At 39.6% G+C, this 24,846-nt stretch overlaps 1 protein-coding gene and 1 long non-coding RNA gene across 3 annotated transcripts; one reads left to right on the top strand and one right to left on the bottom strand.

Annotated features, from left to right (window-relative positions):
• Nucleotides 1-2,607: 2,607 nt before the first annotated feature.
• On the bottom strand, nt 2,608-24,787 carry KCTD18 (potassium channel tetramerization domain containing 18). Its single transcript, XM_032405173.1, has 7 exons — nt 24,686-24,787; nt 22,004-22,240; nt 20,389-20,600; nt 18,184-18,377; nt 17,012-17,106; nt 10,808-10,910; nt 2,608-4,772 (listed from the first exon to the last, which is right to left on the bottom strand). Exons 2-7 carry the CDS (start codon nt 22,161-22,163, stop codon nt 4,289-4,291), a joined length of 1,248 nt encoding a protein of 415 aa, XP_032261064.1. The 5' UTR covers nt 22,164-22,240; nt 24,686-24,787; the 3' UTR covers nt 2,608-4,288.
• LOC116633001 lies at nt 4,765-16,108 on the top strand. 2 transcript variants are annotated; one of them, XR_004299545.1, is made up of 3 exons: nt 4,765-4,927; nt 11,785-11,880; nt 14,842-16,108. It is a non-coding gene; the product is annotated as an uncharacterized LOC116633001 (long non-coding RNA). The 2 variants fall into 2 exon arrangements; XR_004299546.1 differs by having other exon boundaries at nt 4,765-4,953.
• Nucleotides 24,788-24,846: the final 59 nt, after the last annotated feature.

The following is a 24,846-nucleotide window of genomic DNA, read 5'->3' as shown; positions in this document are numbered from 1 at the left end:
ACAAGTCGGGCTGAATACTGACTGACAGTCACTATAAAACTCGATTTGTCTTAGCTACAGCTTACCTCAGGAACCGGCTAGCCAGCAAATATGAACTGTCCACGGGCTGTCTGAGGCAACACATGTGAACAAAGAAAAATTAGCTTTTCTGTAACAATGTGTAACGATGTGTATCTCACGAGGCTGACAGGACGGTAAGTGAAAATGGCCCTTTTGAGGCTGCACCACCAACCAAATTCCATGAATAGGAAATTCTGAAAATAGCTTGAAACCAATTCTTTTTTTCCTGTTGGCTATTCATGTTTCCTTTTGTGGCTGTACTACATGCTTGAAATCCTGCCTCCTAACTGCAGCCCTCAACAACGAATCTTCAGGGAGCAACCAGCAGCTTGCTGACAGTTTGCAAGGGAGTTTCCACATATGGCAAAATGACAGTATTTTCCATCATTAGAAAGTTCCTAGTTAAATGAAGGGGGGGGGGAATTGGAGGGGGAGACGAACCATGAGAGACTATGGACTCTGAGAAACAAACTGAGGGTTCTAGAGGGGAGGGGGGTGGGGGGATGGGTTAGCCTGGTGATGGGTATTAAGGAGGGCACATTCTGCATGGAGCACTGGGTGTTATGCACAAACAATGAATCATGGAACACTACATCTAAAACTAATGGTATGGGGATTAACATAACATAATAAAATAAAATTTAAAAAATAAATAAAATTTAAGTTTTGGGGGAAAAAAAAGAAAGTTTCTAGTTAATTTAGGAATACACATGTGTAAATAATTTGAAAATACTTCCCATTTGCTAGAGTAGAAGTTCTTTCCCTTCATTTTATCAAATTCATACTTTCCACTACAGTATCTAACGTACATCCTACCTGATACAGATTAAAGCCATCCAAAGGAATTGCAGGTAGAAGGCAATCCTTTTTAAGGTAACCTCATATTCATACAAATGTTAGCATCCTCCCCTTTACAGAACAATTTACCACCACAAGTCTTTGTGCCCATTCAAAACGCTATTTAAATCAAAAGTGTTCTATGAACAATTCCTCAGGTAAAGTCAAATATGCTTGTATGTTAATTCCTTCTTTAAAAATCAAGGAATAGCTGGATAATTATACTATATTTAACCACAGACCGGGAAGTGAGTCAACAATTTTTTCACTGTTAGCACTTGAATAGGATTAAGTCTGTGAATGAAAAAGAAATTGCATCAGCAATTCCAGCTGAAGCAATAAGGCAGGAGGAGAGAGGCCAGACTGCTTGCTTCCTTTCTCAGAAGTCAGGCAGTGCTGGCATCGGCCTCCCTGAGATCTCCTGGTCCGTGGCTCTGGATTATTTTAAACAGCTTGACAAGTCCTGTAACTGGTCTGGCCATTACTGACGGTAATTTTGGTTATTAGCAATAATCACCCTACTAAAAAACTTCTACTTCTACCTCTTTTGTTCTGACAGGATATACTCTGCAAGGTCGGAAATCAGTTTCCACAGCTCCTGAAGATTGCTACCAGACACGCTTTTAAAAATAATTGTGGCGGGGTGGGGGTGGGGAGCAGGGGATTGCCTTAACCGTTCAGAAATTCACTGAAGGACTACCATGTACCAGGCATTGCACATAGAGAGGCAACGGAGTCCCCTCTCGAGTAGAAAAAGCATGTAATCTAATACTTTAATACTTTCCTGCTCAAAAACTTTAAATATTAAACAAATTCACATTTTTAGTCTACTTCCTCCGTCTACTGTTTCCTTTGGTCATTTTGTGGATATCAGATTATGGGCCAAAACATGGGGTTGAGATGGGGGGTGTCACTACTGTTCAGCCTTTATTTTGTTCAACCTCATTTTTTTCTTGATCTTGAAAGAACTGGGAAAGACGACCTTCATTATGTTGTTGTTCTGAAACTAAGAAGCAAAATGAACACAATAAAATAGAATATATGAAAATACTTTATAAAACTGTAGTGTAAGGCAATATTGAACCGAAAACTTACTATTTACAAATATGAAATATAAACTGTCAGCCTTAGGCTCTCCATGATATAACTAACCAGCTTTAATCAGGGCAAACCAGTTTCCAACAAAGATTACCTGAAAGGGCATCATAGTCAAATATCTTTTTTTGATATGAGCAGTAACTAAATATCCTACACTCACCACTAAAAATTTCTGTTGTGTCCTCTGACCCAACAACGGCACAAACCTACATTCCCAAAGTAAGGACACTGAACCGTTATTTATAAAGCACACTTTCCCATTTCTTATTTTTCATTTTCCAGGAAGAACAGTGGGTTATGATGAGTTATTCCTTTGTGTCTGCAGAATCTTGAGAAACGTGTTTTCATGCAAAAGTACCTAATCCCCAAGGAACCACTCCAACTAACGTAATGTTCAAGCACTTGAGCATTCTGAATTCGACTTTGACTCCTGATCCCCAGAAGGGGCCACTTGTTCCTTTCCACCTCAGCTGCACCACAGCCTGGTGGCTATTTCAAAAACTCTTCTGTTTATTAAGACTAGATGTGCTAAATAGACTTCCTTTAAGCTGTTAGTGGCAAAGAAGAGCAGGCTGTTCACAGACTCACCCAAGAGCACAGGCACACCTCGTTTAATTGCACTTTGCTTTATTGTGTGCTTCATAGACACTGCATTTCTTACAGATTGAAGGTTTCGTGGCAACTTTGCATCAAGCAAGTCTATTGGTACCATCGGTATAAATAATACTCTTATGCGAACCAGCAATTCAAAATGCCCTAGATCAAGCAATACTAGTAACGTCGGAAATGGCAGTTCTCCAAATTCACTGTGATCTTTGATTTTCAGAATGCTTGCATTCTTTATAATAGTATTTTTCAAGGTGACTAAATATTTTTTATATTCTACAGGGAAATGTCATTCATGAACCATCAGTTGAATAGTCACTTTTTTCTAGCCAAATAAAACACCTATTTTAAAAGGCTGCTGGTATCTGGATAGCTATCTGAAATTGGTTTAATTATTTCATATATTACCTAGACAAGAAAGCAATTTTGTAACCAGAAATAGATAAACTACATAAACAAACAACCTCTCAGACTCCCAAAGGGCTGTAAGGCTTAAAAATAAGCACAGTCATGGAAAATGTTACTTTGTATGGAAAAATTTTACTTTATTTTGTAAAAAGTAATGTTTTGAGTATATTTACTCTACTCTTTCAAAGTAATGCAAGTACAATGATAAGCACTGAGTAAAAAGTACCCTGCTTTATGAACTTATTTTTAATACACTGAAGGCAAGTTACTGCTTACTGAAGGTGGAAATATGGGATCCAATTATAAAACTTAACGCGTAAGAGTAAACACATACAACTGAATAGCTGTGAAAAAATAGAGGATTAATCAAAATATTCTGTTTAAAAATATTAAGTTCAAGTTAAGTGGGAATTTTATGCATAAAAATCATATTGTATAGTCAGAATGACTCCTCAATGGTCATCCTGAGAAACAAGTAGTAACTTTAGTTAAAAGTTAACGTTTAACTTCTTTTTCAAAGTACTTTCAGAACTTCCCTATTCAAATTAAAATAAAATATTTTAACAATTCATTCCGAAGACATGTTGTATAGTTCTCAAGACATCTTCTTGTGATGTATAAATAAATCTGCTAGCAAAAAAAAAAGGAGTAAGAAAAAAACAATCTAGGAAAAGAAAATAGTTCAATTGAGTCAAAGAATGTGTGATCTTAGATTACTGTCTTTTTTTTTTTCCTCCTCATTTCTTTTCACGAAGCCTTCTGAGACTGAAAGAAACCTGCAGGGAGTTCACCTGGGTCTGCATTTTCTCTCAAATCTCTTGGCTGTGACACAGCACAGGGAAACACGAACGTCACCCTATTTCACCAGACGGGAATATCTAACCTCATTCGGCCCTGGGCAGCAATGAGTAACACTACAAAAGTGCCTAAAGTCTATAATTACTCAGGAACAAAGTGGACTTCTCTAGTGATGATTTTACTGTACTGTTTTGTTGCCTTAATACCAATGAACCATCAAAAAAAAAAAAAAATTAAAAACCTGAAATTCAAACTGTCAGTAGACAACCGTTTCAAAGTTGGGAGAAGTAAAGATAGGCCCAACCACGTAAAGTCTCCCTCTTCCATTCCTACTTGACACAATTCATTTTTCCCGTAATGATCCTAAAGAAGAAACCCAAGTTTCCACCCCCTACTGCACCAAGAAACAGCGCCACCTATTTGCAGCGCACGGCTCGGGCGCTCCGGGAGGCGAGCGGGATGTCCGGAGCCCACGCTTCCGTCAATCAGCCTGGCCCCGCCCATTTTCAGTCCGCGCGTGCGCGCCGGGGCCTTCCGGGGCCGCCGCCGGGGGCCCCGCGGGCCTGGCTGCGGCTGCGGCTGCGGCAGGCGGGGACGGCCCGGCGGCGCACAGTGGAGTCCGCTTCAGTTTTATCACTCGGGGCGGGGTGGCCTTCTTGTCGGAGAGCAGGACCTTGGCCGGGGGTGGGTGCGCGGCTCCGTTTTCAGCGCTCCCGGCCCCACGAGGAGCCTGGGGCTGCCCCGGCAGCGCAGTGCCCGCGGGGGACGGAGCCTTCGGCGGCGCCGAGCGCAGCGCTGCCTTTCCGCCCGCAGACTGGAGGGCGCTGGCCGCGGACACCCTGACCGACGCCGAGTTCTTGACTTTAATTTGGGTGCTGGTGGAAGGGCCCAGGAATCTGACTGGTTTGGGACCAGTCTTACAGTTCACACCTTCGTCTTCCTCTTCATTGAACGCCATCAGTCGCCTGTGAATACAGAAGCATGTCATGGTCAGCGTTTACAGGTTGGGTGACCCATGGAAACGTCTCCAAAGTTTTATCTTCAGGGGCAAAATCGTTTTCATCAAGAATCTGAGTCAGGTTCGGAGGGATCAGACTACCTCATCTCCTCTCCCACCAAGGTCAATAAGTAAATCACCAAGTTTACGTAAGATTATTTCTGCTTGAATACAAACTCTTAAAATCACGATAATGTTAATATGAACGACAAATTAAAATTTAGTATGTTACACTGGAATTATACACTACATCACTTGGTTCCTAAGAATCCTCACGTGATCCGGAGGATAACCAGGATGATCCCAAGTTGTTGTTTTGTTTTTTTAAGAGATCTACTGAGGAAGTTTACTGAGTGTTTCACAATCCAATAAACTCTTTGAGAAATGCTATTGCATATTTTACTCTCCTCTTGAAACTTTACACTCTATATTAAAGATTCTGAGGTCTCAAGTAAAGACACTTGTTTAACTTTGTTGGATCCATATTTCCCAATAATTCTGTAATGCAACATTTGGCACCCAGTAAAATTAGCATTCTACAAAAGGCATTTTGGGAGCTGCTAGAATGGTCAAACCCATTTGAATTTTTGAATTTGAGAGGTACTGGACAAACCTTCAAAGATTCCTGAATTGAGTTTGCCATTCATGATAAAAAGTCTAAAGGCGGAGCAGTGTTTTATTTTTTTTTTTTAATTTTCAAAAAATTCGATTTATTTAAACAAAAAAACCCACCCTAGTTTACCCATTTCTTCCCTCCCCCACCCCTTGCCTCTGACAACCACCAGTCAGTTCTTTGTATCTATCAACTTGGAATTTTTTTTTTTTTTTTTTTGCTCCACATATTAGGTCACATGGTATTTGTCTTTGACTTATTTTACTTAATGCCCTCAAGGTCCATCCATGTTGTCACAAATGGCAAGATTTCATTCTTTTTTATGGCTGAAGAATAATCCACTGTGTGTGTGTGTGTGTGTGTATCACCTCTTCTTTATCCATTCATCCATCAATTGACACTTGAATTTTTCCATATTGTAAACAATATTGCAATGAACATGGGGGTGCATATATCTTTTCAAATTACTCTTTGCATTTTTTTGCGATAAATACCCAGAAGTGAAATTGCTGGATCATATGGTAGTTCTACCTTTAATTTTTTGGAGAACCTCTATACTATTTTCCACAGTGGCTGCACCAGTTTACATTCCCACCATAAGTGCACAAGGATTCCCTTTTCTCCACATCCTTGCCAACATTTGTTATCTCCTGTCTTTTTGGTAATAGCCATCCTAACAGCTCTGAGGTGATATCTCATTGTGGTTTTGATTTGCATTTCCCTGATTATTGATGTTGAGCATCTTTTCTTGTACCTGTCAGCCTTCTTGTCTTCTTCAGAAAAATGTCTACTCAGATTTTCTGCTCATTTTTTAATCACTTTTTTTTTGCTATTGAGTTGTATGAGTTCCTTATATATTTTAGATATTAGCTCCTTATCAGATATATGATTTGCAAATATTTTCTCCCATTCAGCAGAAAGTCTTTTTATTTGGATGGTTTCCTTTGCCATGCAGAAGTTTTTCAGTTTGGTATAGTCCCACTTGTTTATTTTTGCCTTTGTTGCTTTTGCTTTTGGTGTCAGATACAAAAAAATCATTGCCAAGGCCTATGTCAAGGAACTTACTCTGTTTTCTTCCAGGAGTTTTAGGACTTCAGATCTTACCTTAAAGTCTTTAATCTACTTTGAGTTAACTTTTGTGTATCGTGTAAGATAGGGATCCAGTTTCATTCTTTTGCATATGGATATCCAATTTTCCCAACACCATGTATTAAAGAGACTGTCCTTTCCCCATTGTGTATTCTTGGCTCTTTTTGTTGTAAACTAGATGACTATATATGTGTGGTTTTATTTCTGGGCTTTCTATTCTGTTCTTCTGATCTATGTGTCTGGTTTTATGCCAATACCATACTGTTTTAATTATTATAGTTTTGTAATATACAGTAGTCTGCCCTTTCTGCAGTTTCTGCAGTTTAAATCACCCATAGTCAACCATGGTCTGGAAGCAGATGATCCTCCTTCTGACTATCATCAGAATATCAGTAGTAGCCTAACACTGTGTCACAATGTCATTCATACTATGACTACTAGCCTAATGCTATGTCTATGTCATTCACTTCACTTTATCTCATCATATAGGCATTTTATCATCTTACATCATCACAAGAAGGATGTACAATATTTTAAGAGACCACATTCAGATAACATTATAGTATATTGTTATAACTGTTCTATTTTATTAGTTATTGCTATTAAATCTCTTACTGTGCCTAATTTATAAACTAAACTTGATCACAGGTATGTATGTATAGGAAAACACACAGTACATATACAGTTCAGCACTATTGTGGTTTCAGGCATCCACTGGGGGTCTTGCAACATATCCTGTGTGGATAAGGCAGGGGACTATGCTAATTTGAAATCAGGGACCATGAGGTTTCCAGCTTTGTCAAATCTTCTTTCTCAGGATTGCTTTGGCTCTTCACGATCTTCTGTGGTTCCATACAAATTTGAGGATTGTTTGTTCTATTTCCATAAAAAAAAAATGCCACTGGAATTTTGATAGGGAATGCACTGAATCTGTAGATTGCTTTGGATAGTACAGACATTTTTTCAATATTCTTCCAATCCATGAGGACAGAATATCTTCCCATTTATTTATGTTTTCTTCAATTTCTCTCACGTCTTAGAGTTTTCAAAAACAGGTCTTTCACCTCCTTGGCTAAATTTATTCCTAGATGTTTTATTCTTTTTGGAGCAATTGCAAATGGGATTGTTTTCTTAATTTATTTTTCTGATAATTCATCATTAATGTATAGAAACAAGATTTTGATGTATTAATTTTGTATCCTGCAAATTTACTGAATTTGTTTGTTAGTTCTAACAGTATTGATGGAGTTTTAAGGTTTTCTATGTATAATATCATGCCAGCTGCAAATAGTGCCAGTTTTACTTCTTCCTTTCTAATCTGGATGCCCTTTATTTCTTTTTCTTGCCTAAATGCTCTGGCTAGGACTTCCAGCACTATGTTGAATAAAAGTGGCGAGAGTGGGTATACTTGTCTTGTTCCTAACCTTAGAAGAAAAGCTATCAGCTTTTCACCACTGAGTATGTTGCTAGCTGTGGGCTGTTCATATATGGCTTTATTATGTTGAAATGTAGTCCCTCTATTCCCACTTTGTTGAGAGTTTTTATCATAAATTGTTGTTGAATTTTGTCAAATGCTTTTTCTGTATCTATTGAGATGATCATATGATTTTTGATGTGGTATTAAAACCATATGATAGATTTGTTTCAGTTCATGATGGTGATGTAGGAAAATCTTGAATTTACCTCCTCCCACAGATATACTGAGTCTACATCTATATATGGAACAATTTCCTCTTAAAAAATAAAATCCTAAAGAATAGCTGAGTGACAACTACACATCATTAGTAGAAGGAAGGAAATAAAAATTAGAGCAGAAGTATATGAAATAGAGACTATAAAGCAATAGAAAAGATCAATGAAACTAAAAGCTGGTTCTTTAAAAAGATAAAATTGACCAGCCAAGAAAAAAGAGAGAGGACTCAAATAAATAAAATCAGAAATGAAGAGGAGATGTTACAACTGATATCATGGAGATACAAAGGGTCAAAAGAGCTTACTACGAATAATTACACACCAACAAATTGGACAGCCTAGAAGAGATGGACGAATTCCTAAGGCATTAAGAGGTACAAACTTCTAGTTATAAAATAAATAAGTCATGGGGATGAAAAGTACAGCATAGGGAATACAGTCAATAATACTATATAATATTGTATGGTGACAGATGGTAACGACACTTAGCATGGTGAGCAATGCATAATGTATAGAATTGTTGATTTACTATGTTGTACACCAGAAACTAATATAACATTGTATGTCAACTATACTTCAGTGTTTTTTAAAGAAGGAAATGAATGAATGAATGAATGAATGAATGAATTTTTAAAAGTTTCTAGAAACATACAACCTATCAAGACTGACTCATGATGGAATTGACAATCTGAACTGACCGATTACTAAAGAGATTGAATCAGTAATCAAAAAGCAACCAGGGCACCTGGCTGGCTCAGTCAGTGGAGCATGTGACTCCTGATCTTGGAGTCATGAGTTCAAGCCCCACATAGGGCCTAGAGCTTATTTTAAAAATAAAAACAAAACAAAAACTCCCAACAAACAAAAGTCCAGGTAAATTCTACCAAACATTTGAAGGAGATTTAATACCAATCCTTCTCAAACTTTTCCAAATAACAGGAGATGAGGGAACTCTTCCTAATTCTTTTTACAAGGCCAGGAGAGCCCTGATACCAAAACCAGACAACGCCACAAGAAAAGAAAATTACAGGCCAATATGCCTGATGAACATAAATGCAATAATACTCAAAAAAATATTAGCAAACCATATTGAACAGTACATTAAAAGGATTATACACCATGATCAAGTAGGATTTATTGCAGGGATGCAAGGATGGTTCAACATCTGTAAGCCAGTCAATGTGATATACCACATTAACAAAATGAAGGACAAATCACAGGGAATAGTGTTTGAAATGACCTTAAAACTGTCAAACAACCACTGCTGAAACCCTGCCTACTCCTTCTACTGCTTGCATCAGTTTCACTTCACGAAGATCATCTCCTGAACAGAAAGTTCCCCCAAGTCTTCTCCCTCTCATCAAAATGGCATGGTGATCTGAACACCGACATGTTGTAGAGAATGCAAATACAATATATTCAACCCTAAAACTACTGAACAGAACTAAATTTTCTCAAGTGACTCAAATGATTCTTTGGGACCTTGCAGTTGCTTCTAAGTCATCATTATCATTATCTTATCCATGAATCAAAAATAATGCTTAATAAACCAAAGAAAAGACAACACAGAGGAGAATCTCCCTAAGACCATTCCTGCTTGGTTTTTCAGTCCACATCTTCCACTAGACTCTTGACCAAGGTTTCCCAACCTTAGCATTATTGCCATTTATGGCGGGATAAATCTTTGGCGTGGGTGCTGCCCGTGCACTCTATGACGTTTGGCAGCGTCCCTGGCCACTACTTACTAGGTGCCAGTAGCATCTCCCACCCCACAGTGTCTCGAAACATTGCCGAATATGCCCTGTGGGACAAAACTGCCCCCATTTGAGAACCACTGCTTGAGACCCAAACAATATTTGTTAACTGCAAGCTCAAAAAGCAAAATAATAATAATAAATTGAGGGCCTTTAAGAAAAAAGATCTGTTTTAACAAGAGATAATGAACCACTAAAAACTGAATAAAATTCTCTGCATTTCTGTGGAAGAGCCAAAGGGCAAAAAAAAGAAAGCCATCAGAGATTCCATAGGAGCAGTGAATCAAATTCGAGGACAAATGATAAAGAAATCAGAACATCTGAAAACCATGAATAATACCCAATGAAAAATAAATATGATTTTAAATGTATTTAAAGTGAAAAGCACAGATGTAGAGTGAATTTAATGCTAATAATTTCATAAAATATAAGAAATACCATTAAATAAAAATGCTATTTGTGGTAATAGGAAGGAGAAGGGAATTCAAAATAAGTCACAGGAGATTTCAAATATTAAGTCCATTAAATAAGTTTTTGACTACTGCCAATAAAGCCTAGGACTTCACTTTTATAGGGAAAAATACCACAGCATTCTCACTATATCCACTAGTATTCTTAAAAACACACTCTCCCAAAAAGAACATACTATAACTCAGTTTTAGAGAATTATTTTCCGTTTTTACATTGTTTTGGTAACTTTGAATTTATCACAGTTTAATTTTGATGGTAAGGCAGAATACTTACCTCGGTGATTAATAAATTTAGTATGGTCAACACTATTCATTTCCCCAATAAAGGCAGTAAAACTACAGGTCACATTAAAAAAACAAAAAATATCAACAGAGCACAGATAACCTCTTTCGAATTGGGGCCATGTGACGGAGGCTTCCAAGTAAGGGCCGCTCTTCCAGGGTCCAACATTCTATCAGCTCATGAGGCACCCGCCAGTAGCTAACACCTGGAAGATCAAAAGGCATAATTAAGAGAGCCACTGTCCACGGCAAAAGGTTGGGCAGCACTGTTTTGTCGAAGACTAGGCAGAAAGAGTTTGAAATTCATGCCTCCCATCTGAAGAAGGTAGGTGTACACAGCAAGTGTTCCCGAGAAGAGCCAAGGTAATAGCGGCCCAGCTCATAAGCCAGGTCTAGGAATTGCCGCCTACCAGCCCCAGCTCCACCACGGATCATCAGTAGGTCGTCATACGGGTCCTGGGCAGAAGAGTGTGTGCTGTTAAAGGCACAGGCTCTGGAGCCAAGACTGCCTGGGTCTGAATGCCACGTCTATCACTCACTGATCATGCAACCTTGGGAAAGTTAGTTAACTTTTCTGTGCCTAAATTTTCTCATCTATGAAATGACAATAATGGTATATACTTCATAGGTTGATTGTGATGATTAAATGAGTAAATAAACGCAAAATGCTTAGTATACTTCCTGGCACTTGAACACTTAAGAGACGTTAGGTGCCTTTATTTTATAAATCATAGTGTTGACAGTCGTGTAAGGGTTGGACAGTGAGGGTTATCTAACTCCCGCCCTAGCCACCTCATTGGGCTGCAGTAATCATCAAGTCAGGTATATTTTGTGAACCACTCTGTAAAAGGCAACCACTATATACATATGAGCAATCACTACCCTATAAGCACCTTTTCAAACAAGAATAATCTGAGTTAATGTGTTAGGCCAAGATTGTGGTCAAACTCATTTTAATTTTTAAATCAGCTAAGTTTCTGAATGAAAGTTGTAAATGTATTTTTATGGACCTCAAAAACATTATGCTGAGTGAAAAAAGTCAAACACAAAAGGTCATATATTGTATGATTTCAATTACAGGAAATACCCAGAATAGGCAAATGCATTGAGACAGAAAACAGATGGGTGGTTGCCGGAGGCTGAAGACAGAAGAGAATGGGCAGTAACTGCTTACAGGTACCGGCTTTCCTTGGGGGATGATGAAAATGTTTTGCAACTAGATAGAGATGGTGGTTATACAACATTGTTAACATAGTAAATGCCACTCAAGTGTATACTTTGATTTTATGTTATGTGAATTTCACCTCAATTTAAAAAAAAGAATCACAAAAAAGTATATATAGATGCATTTTGCATTTTAAAAGGCTTAAAAAATAACGTTGAATAAAAAATTGGCGTTTTTTTAAAAAGTAACTTTGAAGTCCCAGGAATGGATATGGTGTCTTGTTTTTTTGTTTGTTTGTTTGTTTGCTTTTTAAAGATTTATTTAGGAGAGAGAGAGGGAGAGAGAGCATGAGCAGGAGGGGCAGAGGGAGAGGGCATAAAGAGAATCTCAAGCAGACTTCACGCCAAGTGCGGAGCCCAATGCGGGGCTCGATCTCACGACCCCAACCTGAGCCAAAACCAAGAGTCCGATGCTCAACTGACTGTGCCACCCAGGCACCCCTGGTGTCTTGTTGTTTAATCATTAAAGATTTAGTGACAAATATTAACCAACTTAGCAAGCTGGGCATATAAATTATTATAATAGACATACCCAATACTCACAGAAGCCTATGGACCTTATTTTAAGACAATAATTTTCTGGAACTGCTTGATCCCAAACCTACTTAAGCTATAAAAACATTCCCAAATCTCATCCATTAAGACTTTTTTTAAGTCAGGTTTATTGAGATATAATTTACACAAAATAAAATTCTCCCTTTTAAAGTACTCAGTTCAATGAGTTTTGACAAATGTATACAAGTCATGTAATCATAGCCACAGTCAAGACATAGAACATTTCTATCACCCCAGAAGTTCCCTTGTACCCCTTTGCAATCAATGCCCTCCCCTCCATTCCCTTGTTTTGCCTTTTCAGGGGTGGCATATAAATGGAATCATAGAGTAGAGAGCCTTTTGTGTCTGGCTTCTTTAGCATGATGCTTTGAAGATTCATCCGTGTTGATATACACATTAATGATCATTTTTTTATTGCTGAGTAGTATTCCATTATATGGATACACCATAATTTATTTTAAAAACTTTTATTTTTTTCCTGCCTATAAAGTAACTCAGTTTCATTGTACAAAATTTGGATAATATAGAAAAGTACATATAAAAAAATCAAGATCGGGCGCCTGGGTGGCTCAGCTGGTTAAGCGTCTGCCTTCAGCTCAGGTCATGATCCCAGGGTCCTGGGATCGAGTCCCATGTCGGGCTCCTTGCTCTGCAAGGAGTCTGCTTCTCCCTCTGCCACTCCCCCCACTCATTCTCTCAATCTCTCTCTCTCTCTCTCAAATAAATAAATAAAATCCTAAAAAAAAATCAAGATCAATTCTAATCCTAAAACTAGGAATCATGGTTCATGACACTTTGATGAATCTGATTCGTCTTTTTCTATTCATATGATAGGCACATAATTGAAAACATTTTATATTTAATTTTGTTTCCTGCTTTTGATCATTCCATGACAGCTTATTTTATCATGGGCATTCATCTATGTAAAAAATTATTCAAAATAATTTTAATAGCTATGCTCAACTATTTCCCATAGATGTACCAATATGTATTTAATTCTCTATTATAGACATTTATATTGCCTTTATTTTTTTCTCTATTATGAATAATGCTTAATTGAGCAATCTGTTCATAAACGTTTGTCTGCATTTGATTATGACCTTAGGGTAGATACCTAGAAGTAGAGTTATCGGGTCAAAGGAAATGAACAATTTTGATGTTATGGGTATGTAATGATAAATTATTTCCCAATAAAGTAATATTAACTTTTACTCCTGCCAAGAATTCATGAGAGATCTTTACTAATCTGGTATGAAAAAATAATTCTCATTTAATATGTATTTCATTAATAAATAATGAGTTTGAACCTCTTGCCACATGTTTATCTATTTTCCTGGAAATTCTGTGGTCATGAACCTTGCACATTTATTTACAATAGGGGTTGAATTGACTTTCTTTTTTTTTTTTTTTTTTTAAAGATTTTATTTATTTATTTGACAGAGACACAGCGAGAGAGGGAACACAAGCAGGGGGAGTGGGAGAGGGAGAAGCAGGCCCCCCGCCAAGCAGGGAGCCCGATGTGGGGCTCGATCCCAGGACCCTGGGATCATGACCCGAGCCGAAGGCAGACGCTTAACGACTGAGCCACCCGGGCGCCCCTTGAATTGACTTTCTAATCAACTTAAATAAATCTCTATTTTAGGGATATTCTTGTCTCTAAATATAATATTTTTATCTAAGTTTTTATTAGCCTTTTAATTTTATTATGCATTTTTGTTTTAAAGTTAATATATTAAATATGATGTAATCAAATTTATTCATTTTTGTCTTTATGATTTATTTTCCTATTAAGAAATCAGTTATTTGCTTAAGTTTCACTATAGTTTATTATAGCTTCATTTTTCATCCATAAATTCACCTGGGATTATTTTGATAAATGACATGAGGCTAAAGTTGTTTTCTCCCAAGTATATTTCTCAATTACTTATTAAATCATCTATCTTTTTATACTGATATTTAATACTCCTTATCACATAGTATTTTTATTCTTGTAAGTTCACTGGGGTTTACTTCTGATCTCTGCATCTATTCTTGTACCAGAAACATATGGTTCTTATTACAAATCTCTATATAGTATTTTTACTATCACACAGTTATAGACTCATTCCTCTAATGACTTCTACTTCCCAAAATGTTCCTATTTCACTGGCTTATTCTTTCAAAGGAATTTTGGAATCATTTCCTCAAGATTCCCAAAGAGTTCCACTGATATTTTGGTAGGAATTGCATTAAACCTGTAACTTAATCTGAGAAGAACTGACGTCTTTATAATGAATATTATAAAATCTGTCTGAATAGCTTTCCCATTCGGGAGCATGGTATGTCTCACCGTAATCTTTGTCTTCTTTTTTTTTATAGATGGATGGATGAATTGATGGATGGATAAATATATTTTAGCAGTTTTCTTCACAAAAGACTCCACAAAAGCATTTCTTGATAGGTCAGTCCTAGTGATTTTGTTGTTTATTGCTATTGTGAATGGGATTTTCTCCTGTAAGTTCTAACTAATCTATCATAAGTAAGCTGGTCTTTGTTTAGTCATATTGTATCCAGCTAGTTTGGTCTACTCAACTCATCATTTAAAATACCTTTAGTTGATTCCTTTGGGTTTTCTAAAAAGACATACTGTCCCCAAATAATAACTGTCTTCTTCCTTCTAATAATTCTTTCTCTTTCTGTTTCCTGTCTGATGGCTTTGCACAGGCCTTCCAGAACGGTGTTAAATACCAATGATACTTCATTACATGCTCTCAAAAAAGTTAAAATCAGTCTTCCACTCTGTGAGCCAGTAATACCAGCTCTCCACTTTGGCTTCCTGGGCCAGTGGAGAAAGAAGCCCAGACAGGGCCCCCCCACAAAACCTCCGGGGTCGTCTGCCAGTCCAGAGCCACAACAGGAGACACAGAGAACACCAGGGGGTTTGTTCCTTAACTTAAGCCTAAGTGTCTTAAAGTCAATTAAATCTAAAATGAAAAACTTAAAGAGAATAGCACTTGTTTTCTATGTGTTTGAGGGGTCTGATTTAGAAAAAAAAATAAAGGAGGAAAAGGGAGGGGGACAAAGTCAAGGAAAGGAAGAGGGCTGGTACTAGCACCTCGTCTGAAAGAGAAACAGGTGATGGGAGAGTTTTTAAAAGCCTCCTCCTCTCCTTTTATTCAATCTCATGTGACTTGCAATGCCTGTCTCTACCAGCTTTTAAGATCATTTGAGGACCAAGATGTGTCTTATTTATCTGTGGACCCAACTTTAGGACTTCTTATAGGGTTTGCACGGAAGAGACACTCAATACGTACTTGTTAATTAAGAAAAAAAAAAAAAAACTTAGGCATAGAACAGTTAACCCTCTGTGATCCTTACAAGTGGCATGGCCTCTCTGAGACTCAGTTTTCTCATCAGTAAAGTGATAAACAGCATCCAGAATTGTTTTAAGACTAAGAGGTACTGAATGTAAACCACTTATCACACTGGATCCTAAACAGCATTATTATTATCAAATGATATGAGCAGTTGGTAAAAATGGTCAAACTTCAAATTGTGCATTTAAAGATGATTGTTTCCTAAGCGTTCTTCAGACATCTTCTGTGGCATTATTTCATTTTCTCTCTTTTTTTAAATTTTTCCTTTTTTTAAGATTTTACTTTTAAGTAATCTCTATACGTAACATGGGGCTCGACTCACAACCCCGAGATCAGGAGTTGCATACTCTGCCAACTGAGCCAGGCAGGCGCCCCTCCTTTTTTCTTTTGATTGTACACTGTATGCTTAAATTAAAGGTATACTTCCTAGGAACAATGCTAGGTACACAGTAGGTGCCAAATAAACTGCTGTTTAACTGAACTAAATAAGCTTAACAGATGCTGAAATTACAAACTATTTTTTAGGTTACTGGATTATAAACTATTAGTAATAGCTAGCAACTCAGGGATCTAAAGATTTTTTTTTTAAGATTTATTTATTTATTTTAGAGAGAGAGAGCAGGCAGAAGGGGCAGAGAGAAAGGGAGAGACTGTCCCAAGCAGACTCTGTGCTAAGCATGGAGCCTGACGAGGGGCTAGATCTCATGACCCTGAGACCAGAACCAAGCTGAAACCAAGAGTCAGAAGCTTAACCGACTGAGGCACCCAGGCACCCCAAGAGGTCTAAAGATTTTTTTTTAAGATTTTATTTATTTATTTGACAGAGAGAGACACAGCGAGAGAGGGAACACAAGCAGGGGGAGTGGGAGAGGGAGAAGCAGGCTTCCTGCCGAGCAGGGAGCCCGATGTGGGGCTCGATCCCAGGACCCCAGGATCATGACCTGAGCTGAAGGCAGACGCTTAATGACTGAGCCACCCAGGTGCCACAGGTCTAAAGATTTTTAAGTAAACTGCCTCAATCAATGATATTATGAGGTGGCAAATACACAAAGAAATACTTGACCTATACAAAGAAATACTTTCCAAAAAAGAGAAATGCAGCATTTGTGCTTACTTTGTTTTATTAAGGAAAAGTCTACCTTCTGCCGTGAAATAAAAGAATTGTACTATACCTTTTCCTTCCCAGGCATCAAAGGCATCCATCATTTTCTTCAGTTCAGCTACTGAATAATAGCTCCAAATGTACTGAACATTATTTCCCGCCTCTCTAGAAATATTGCAAAAGGTGATGAAAACATACTACCTAAGTATGAATGTGTACACACACACACACACACACACACACACACACGTATAACTAATAGATACTCACCAAGTGCTTGTTAATTAAGGGGAAAAATATATTGGTATTGAATAGTTGTTCTTCTGTGACCCTTCCTTAAGCATATAGATAATATACTATGTATCATATACTATGAGTATAATATACTATACTCATGCTGACCTACATCTGATCTCTTTTTACTGTGGTGAAGTACTTATTAATTCCACAATATAGACTATGCAGACAAATCAACAAATTTTTAAAAATAAGTTTTTTTAAAAAATTACCTAACCCCAGGAAAATTTTAAAAGATCTGCCTTTGACTAAAACTTTCATAGCATTATGCCAGGCACTCCTATATCTTATATAAACATCCTGTAAAGAATTCAGAAAACGATGACATATTTAATCACCTAATAAGCAAGTTCATGTGGTCATTCATTGGTCACTAATATGTGACCCAATCCAACCATCCAGAGAATTAAAAAAACAAAAGGACTGCTAAGTGAATTGACCAATGTTAAGTAAATTTACAGCAAAAGCATTAAGAGAATAACCGTTAAGAATTTGACATGTTCGAGTCATAGAATTTTAAGGCTGGGAGGGACCAGGGAAGTTCTTCATCATTTCTCAGAACAGGACACCAAGGCACAGGCCAGTCCTGGGTCACCTGGCGGGCCTGCTGACTTCTGAGCAGTGCTTCTGCTCCTGGACAATGGTCCAGAGGAGACAGCCAGGCAGGTGGCTTTGCTTTTCTTTCTTTCCTTTTTTTCTAAAGTCTCTCAGGGGCTTCTGATGCCCACTCCCAGTTGAGAGGCAATATACTAGACCCCCGTGGATGTCCTATAGCTTACATATACGTCATGAAGTGGGCCAGGCTCGCCAGCCATGAGGGCTCATGCTGCTTGTTGCCGGGTGTTGATGATCTTCTCTAGTCAACCACATACTCCATTCAGTAACACCTCTTACAAGACACCAAGACTTTATTTTGTTCCTTTTCATATTTAAATATGGACATACCTTTTAAAAATGCTTTTACTGTGAATTCTTCCTCCCAGCTGCTTATCAATAGCATCTGTTCCATCAGTTTTTGTGGAATATACACCAATAATTCTACTCTCACAGCTCGCACCAGATGTGTTAAGATAGTGAAGAACCCAAACTGTTGGCTTATTGCAAACTAAACCATATGAATCACAGAAGTCTGTTAGAGCCTGGAGCAAAAAAATATACAAAATTTGAATTTAATTCTGGAGTAAAGTAAAAATGAATTTGCTCTATTACCAGTTGGTCATAAGGGAAATAAAAGATTATAAATTTCGGCCTAGTCTTTATGCCTTGAAAAACCAAACATGCTTTTGTTGAATTTGGGGTGGGGGTGGGGCAAATCACAAAAGGCATCACCCAAAAACCCAACACCTTTTCCTCTACAGAATCCTTTTCCACATAGAAATTGTATTTTCCTTCCTCCTCCTTTAGCCTCACTACCAACATTATTTTTAATTTTAAAATCTTCATACGACTAAAACACCTTTCTCTTTTCCCTTTATTTTCCCCCAATTTCCCATTTGACTCAATCTTCTTTTCACCTTCTACTGACTAAGCCTCATGGTTGATGCTTATTTTTAACTCCACGTCCAATCATGAATTAACCAGATTAACTTGTTCTTTTCCACTGGAAGTTATGAATATACGAACTCAATGCAAACTATAAGAACTCCTTTGGCATTTATCTACCTATTCATTCATCCACTTGACTATTAAGAAGGTACGAATGTGGTGAGCGGTGTCTAAGGTCCTGGATACAGCGTCCCAGCCCTGCTTGAGTTTATAGCTAAGGTAAAAGACAGACAGTCGACAAGCCGTCAGGACACACTGTAAGTGCTACCAGGTGAGCCGGTGAAGTGCTAAGGGACACAGAGCAGTAGGGCTTCGCCCAGGGGAGTGGCAAGAGCCTCCCCTGGGAGAAACAGCATCATTCCTGCGAGCGCCCTGAGGACCAGCACTTTTGTCTGCTCTGTCTAGTATCCCAAGGGCCTGGAACAGTGCCTGACACAAAGGAGATGCGTAATATTTACTGACTCAAGTGAATGAAAATAGGACACTAACATGTCTTACATTTTCATTTAATATTGCTGTCTAACTGCATGTTGTATTTCTTTGTGTCCCACACAGTCCCTAGAGCAGTGCTCTATGCACCTAAGACATCCGAGATAAGTATGTGTCGGCTGACATGGTGAATGTGCACATGCTGTGTCCTCTTTGCATACAAAACAGAAATAAAAGACTACAGAGTTGAGACTTCAGAAGATGAATGTTAACCCACCCCAACTTTCCAGTCAGGTGTTTTAGCCCCAATCTGCAGATGTGGCAAACAGCACCAAATAACTGACGACTCAATTTCTAAATAACTTCAGTAGCAGAACCCATACAACCATGAAAATCCTGAAGGGGATCTGGAACCAAATCAACTTTCTCTTCACACTACACTCCTAATAACCATACCATCGGCTTGCTCTCCTAAGCCAATGTCCAAATCAAATCAATTCAGATCAGTTCTCACTATTATTAATTATCTAGGAAAAATATTTTCCTTTTAGATCCCTAAAGGTGCTAAAAGCAAATATAATACTTATCGATAAGACAAAAACAGGTAATGAAGCTTTTCAAGTCATGTAAAGATCTTTAAAATGTGATTTAAAGGAGAAGCATCTTTAAAAAAAGATTTATTGATCTCAAAGTGAATTAATCAAACCGATGTTTTAACTTAGTAACAAACTGCTACACTCACTAAATCAGGTAGGAGATTTTATACGATCATTTCTTTATCACGACCATTCTTTTAAAAAGTCATTTCAGTAACTAAAATAAAACCCTACACCCTTATATACTACAGTATTGCTGTTAATTTACAAAGAACCTAAAGAGCAGAATATTTCTATCTAAAAAGCCATCAAAAGACGTTAAATCTTCAATGAGAGATAAACACTCCATAAACCTCTGAGTGGCAATGTAATACACTTCCCTAGGACATAGGATTTTGGCCTTAAAAAAATTAGTAGTAATTAAGAAAAGTGTCTTCAAAAGTTAGAAAAAGTAAAACTTTCCCACGTTTGGCTTATGTGGCAACAGAGGCTATGCAGAATAACACACACTGCTTTGTGGATTAGCAGGTATGTATATGTACACATATATATTTTTTAAAACTTAAGAAAATGCCAAGACCTTTTTAAGTTCTATATTTGACCTTAAAGAATATGTCTCCATTTCATTGGCCAAGTGGTCAGACAGGCTGTATGGGTAAGGGATGCCAAAGTAATCAGCCTCTTCCTGCAGAGCACCACGGGTTTGCTCATCTGTGGGAACGTGAACTTCTCCATGAAGATAATCCAAAAGGTATTTAAACAGATGTCCATCACGGTCAATAACACAAGCCCCTAGAAAACATTCAGTTCAAAAGTCATTGCACAGATACATATGACCACAGATAAAATTTCAACATGTCAAACTAAAATCAGACTGAAGACCTCTACAATTAGAAACGTTTCTCACAAGAAAGTTAATAGCTACTGTTCAAATGGGTTTAGTCAAATTTGGTGATCCTGTTTTCTCACCTACCATACAGGAACATGTATTCCGAGGTCCATTTGGGATTTTGGATGCAATGACCATATTCCCACTGTGGCCCTTCAAAAGCCACGGAGACCCAGACTGCCCCTGAAATGTAAGCTCACCCCTAACCTCAGCCCTGCCCAGCCAGGAAAGATGTATGGAGTGCCTCCCTCATGACGGCATGCCCATTAATACGTCATGTTTGGCTGGAAGTTGACTGCGAGTGTCACTGACATATAAACCCAGAGCTCCTAATGCTACGCTGGTACTACTTCATGACAATTTAGCCAAGTTGGTGTGAGGTTACTCAATAATTCCTTTTCTCCCTTGATTAACTTAGAAGCGATTAACTAAAACTTGGGGACAGAGCAAAAACGCAGTCCCTGCTTACCATCTTTCCACCAACAACCTTCCTGCCCACATGGCCATCAAGCCCTGGGCGCCAGCCATTGGTGTTTCCCATTCATTCAATTGCCCTTCAGCTGGCAAAGCACTCTCTCAAGACCCAGGGTTACTAACAGCCCCTCATGCTCAGGACTCCTCACTCCCTCTCTTCTGACACAGAAGCCAGAGTGGGTTGTCCGGGCCCCAGAACACCGAAGAGGTGCAAAATGCCTTACTGGCCTTGCTGAGCTTTCTCTACAACTAGTAGTAGGTTCAGTCAACACTGGAGCACTCCACGCAGGGCCAGCAGCACAGATTCTACCCCGCTTCTTCTGGAACACCAGTGTGTAGTCCTCTGCCACTAGGTGACTGACATTTTCTGTGTGCACGTGAGCCCACACAAGGTACGCAGCTAGATGAGGTGGCAGGTTTCACACTAAAGCTCACTGCTGCCGACTGCCCTGGGAGCGAGGAGGGCGGCTGCTTTCTCCAGAGAAATCAGTGTGTTCACCTGAAGAACACAGACAGAAGCCTCCATGCCTTTAGCCATGGAGTTGCACGGATGGAACAACTTTCCAAATATAACCAGTCACCATAATGAGGTCATGGTAGGCCTTTACACGCGTTCGTTGTCTTGTCAACTTGTAGTGACAGCATCACAGATTCTGGAAACTGGTATTTCATTTCTCCACGTATTTAATAAATCTCCACTCAGCCCTAATGGTCTCAATAATTAGTACACCGGTCGAATACATTCTATTGCGATTATGAAAACCAAAGGGAATTTAAACTAGACTATTGTAATGAATATTTATGATCATGCTTACGGACTTTAGATATTTACCCGATTCATCTGTTTTTAGAGGAAAACGACCACTGAACATGGATGCCAGCATCGAGTCTTTAAAGCGGCACAAGGACTCACGTCTGGCTGTGTAAATACAGCCGCCCACATTCAGTCGAAGAATATCTAACACCTTTTCTTCTGCCTTGTGACCTTCCATTGTTCCCAGCAACACTTGAATTTTTTGCCTTCAAACGCTTTCAGAAAGTGCAAAATAAGGGTGGTCCTGGTCCACCTCTGTGAAAACAAAGAACAGTCATTGCTGACATTTCCAACAGTACACTAAGTAGATAATAAATATATTTTCATGTGACTTAAATTCCTCAGCACTGACAATATTGAAGGACTTTATATAATATGAAAGAAGTCTGAGATATGCTGGGAAGCTGGAAAACTTTGGCTCAGAGTATTTGTAAATGATAAACTATCACCAACCAAATCATAGCTATTGAAATGATTGTGTAAGGGATTAAACAAAATAGTGCGTTGTCTGTCACATATAAAGCAAAGGTGAAGTTTGCTTATGTTCTTTGATATTCACGTATCTTTTAAAGCTATAGTAAGTCTGAGGGAGCTGTCTAGACTGCAGAGGGGGGCAGCATGTAGGATGGGTTTAGGCTACGAGGCTCTACCACTTACTGGGAGGGGCAAATACTTATCTGCCTCTGCCGGTTTCCTCATCTATAAAATGGAGGCAGGGATGGTGCCTACCTCAAAGGACTATCAGAGGAATAACTGAGAGAACATATAAAAAGCTAAGATAAGCTGACAGAACATATAGAACAGTCTCTGGCTCAGAGTAAGTACTCGATAAATGATAAATGTTATCTATAATGATATAAATTTTACCATAAAGTGTATACAGAGGGACTGATATTGGCTCTAGAGATTTAAGGAGACATAACAGCAGAAATTATTAACAATGGTAATTGTAGTTCCTAGGTTAGGTAACTAAGGAATACATAATTTATCAACTGAGATCAGAATTTTATGTATACCAGTAGCCAGACTGGTCCAGAAGAGCAACAGATAACACCTGTAAATCATCTGGCTTCTCCAGTCAAAAATGCCTGAAGCTTTAGAGAAGTTTTAAGGATTTGACTTCTTAATCCTCTCTGCAGATGGATGAACCACAGGTGACTGTGGTGTTTCTATGGAACCTAAAACAATACTGTGATGAAAAAGGTACTCCTGATGTAACTGCACATTTCACAGCAAATGTAAAATGGCTGTCAAGAGGCTCAACTATATTCATGGCAACTCACTTTTACTATGCGATCAACAAGCATCATTTTGTAGATGCTCCAATTTAGCCAATCTCCAATGAGATTGGGAAAAGGAGACCGCTGGTGTCTGACGAAAACAATGTGTGTCAAACATGGTTAGCAGGCAGAAACTCTTATGGACCAATGGTCCGGCTTTCAAAAACCACTTATCAATGTGACTTCTTTGGCTGCCTCGAAGTCCTAGGAGCAACCGGGCAATGATCCATGTGAGAGAACCACCTCTGAAGCATGGGATGGACCGGGCTCATGCTGCCCCAATTACCAGCTCCCTGGAATCCGTCTCTTCTTCAAAGCCACAGGCAAATCTCACTACTTGCATGACCTTCCCAAGCACCCCCCAGTTAGAATCTGTGCACAGTCCACCAAATATACTTTGTACCTCTCTGCACGTTTTATCTCACTTATTTAATCCCTAATTCGGGGGACCAAAAGCCCTAGGAAGGCAGATCTACATCACTCTTAATAACTCCCATTTACTCAATACTTATTAGGTGCCAGTTACTGCAGGAGACACTTGGCAGACATTACCTAATTCACACAAAAGCCCTACTGGATAGGAATTACTGTCCCTATTGACAGATGATGACACTGGAGAAAGACATCGAGTGATGTGACCAGCGTCCACACTAGGGCTGCCCCGCTGGTTAAGTGGTGGAGTGGGCCCCAATCCAGGTCAGCAGGACCAGCTCCGAGTTTTCTGCTGCACCCCACACTGCCTACTTCAGCACTGTTTCATCCCTAAGGCCCCCGACCCGGGCACTTCATTCACTAAGTATCTGTCCATCTGAAGACTTCTGTTGTGACAAGAGGAACACAGCAGCACCCTGAGTGCAAGGATTTAAGAGATACCCCTGCCTCAGTCAGTTTCTCCTATGGCAGAGAACTATCCATCACCATTTCAAGGCCAGTCACGAGGCCCCATCCTCAAATGCACCCACTTAGACTCCCTGCCGTGTCGGAAATGCCCTGCCCTCTGGGGAAGTGCCCCCAAAGTGCGGTTCTGTGACCCCCTGCATCAAAACCATCAGAGTCGCTTGCTGTAAATTCAGATTCCCGGGCCACAGCACAGAGTCCGGTTCAGAAAGTCTGAGATAGAGTCGGGAGTCCGCCCGCGGACCCCACTTTGAGAAACGCTGCTCAGGGCACTCGCACTCCTCCCACGATGCGGGACGAAAGGGGGAGGGGCTGGGACACCTCAAAGCCCCGCCAGGGTCTCCCCGCTGCCCGGGGGCCCCCGAATCGGCCCGAAGCCCGAGCCTGCAGCCCGGGGCGCCCGTGATATCGGCGCGATCCGGGCCCTTCCTCGGGGCGCCCCGCCGCCTCCCGGGCCCGCGGCCCACCCGGCGCCCGGGTCCTCTGCACGGGCGGGGCCGGGTAGGCGGCCTCCCCGACTGACCTGCGGCCCGCCCGGCCCTCCGCGCGGCCGCCGGACGCCGCGGGGCCCGACGCGGAAGTGAGGGCCTCCTCGGCTGCTCGGCAACTCGTGGAGCGGCGCGGCCCCAGCGGCGCCCCCGTGCGGCCCGGCCCGGCCCGGCGGCGACTACAGCCGGAAAGAGG

Source organism: Phoca vitulina, unplaced genomic scaffold, assembly GCF_004348235.1.
Source record: "Phoca vitulina isolate PV1807 unplaced genomic scaffold, GSC_HSeal_1.0 scaffold1, whole genome shotgun sequence".
Classification (NCBI taxonomy): Eukaryota; Metazoa; Chordata; class Mammalia; order Carnivora; family Phocidae; genus Phoca; species Phoca vitulina.
The sequence above is the reverse complement of the archived record's forward strand: the minus strand, read 5'-3'. Positions and strand labels throughout refer to the sequence as shown.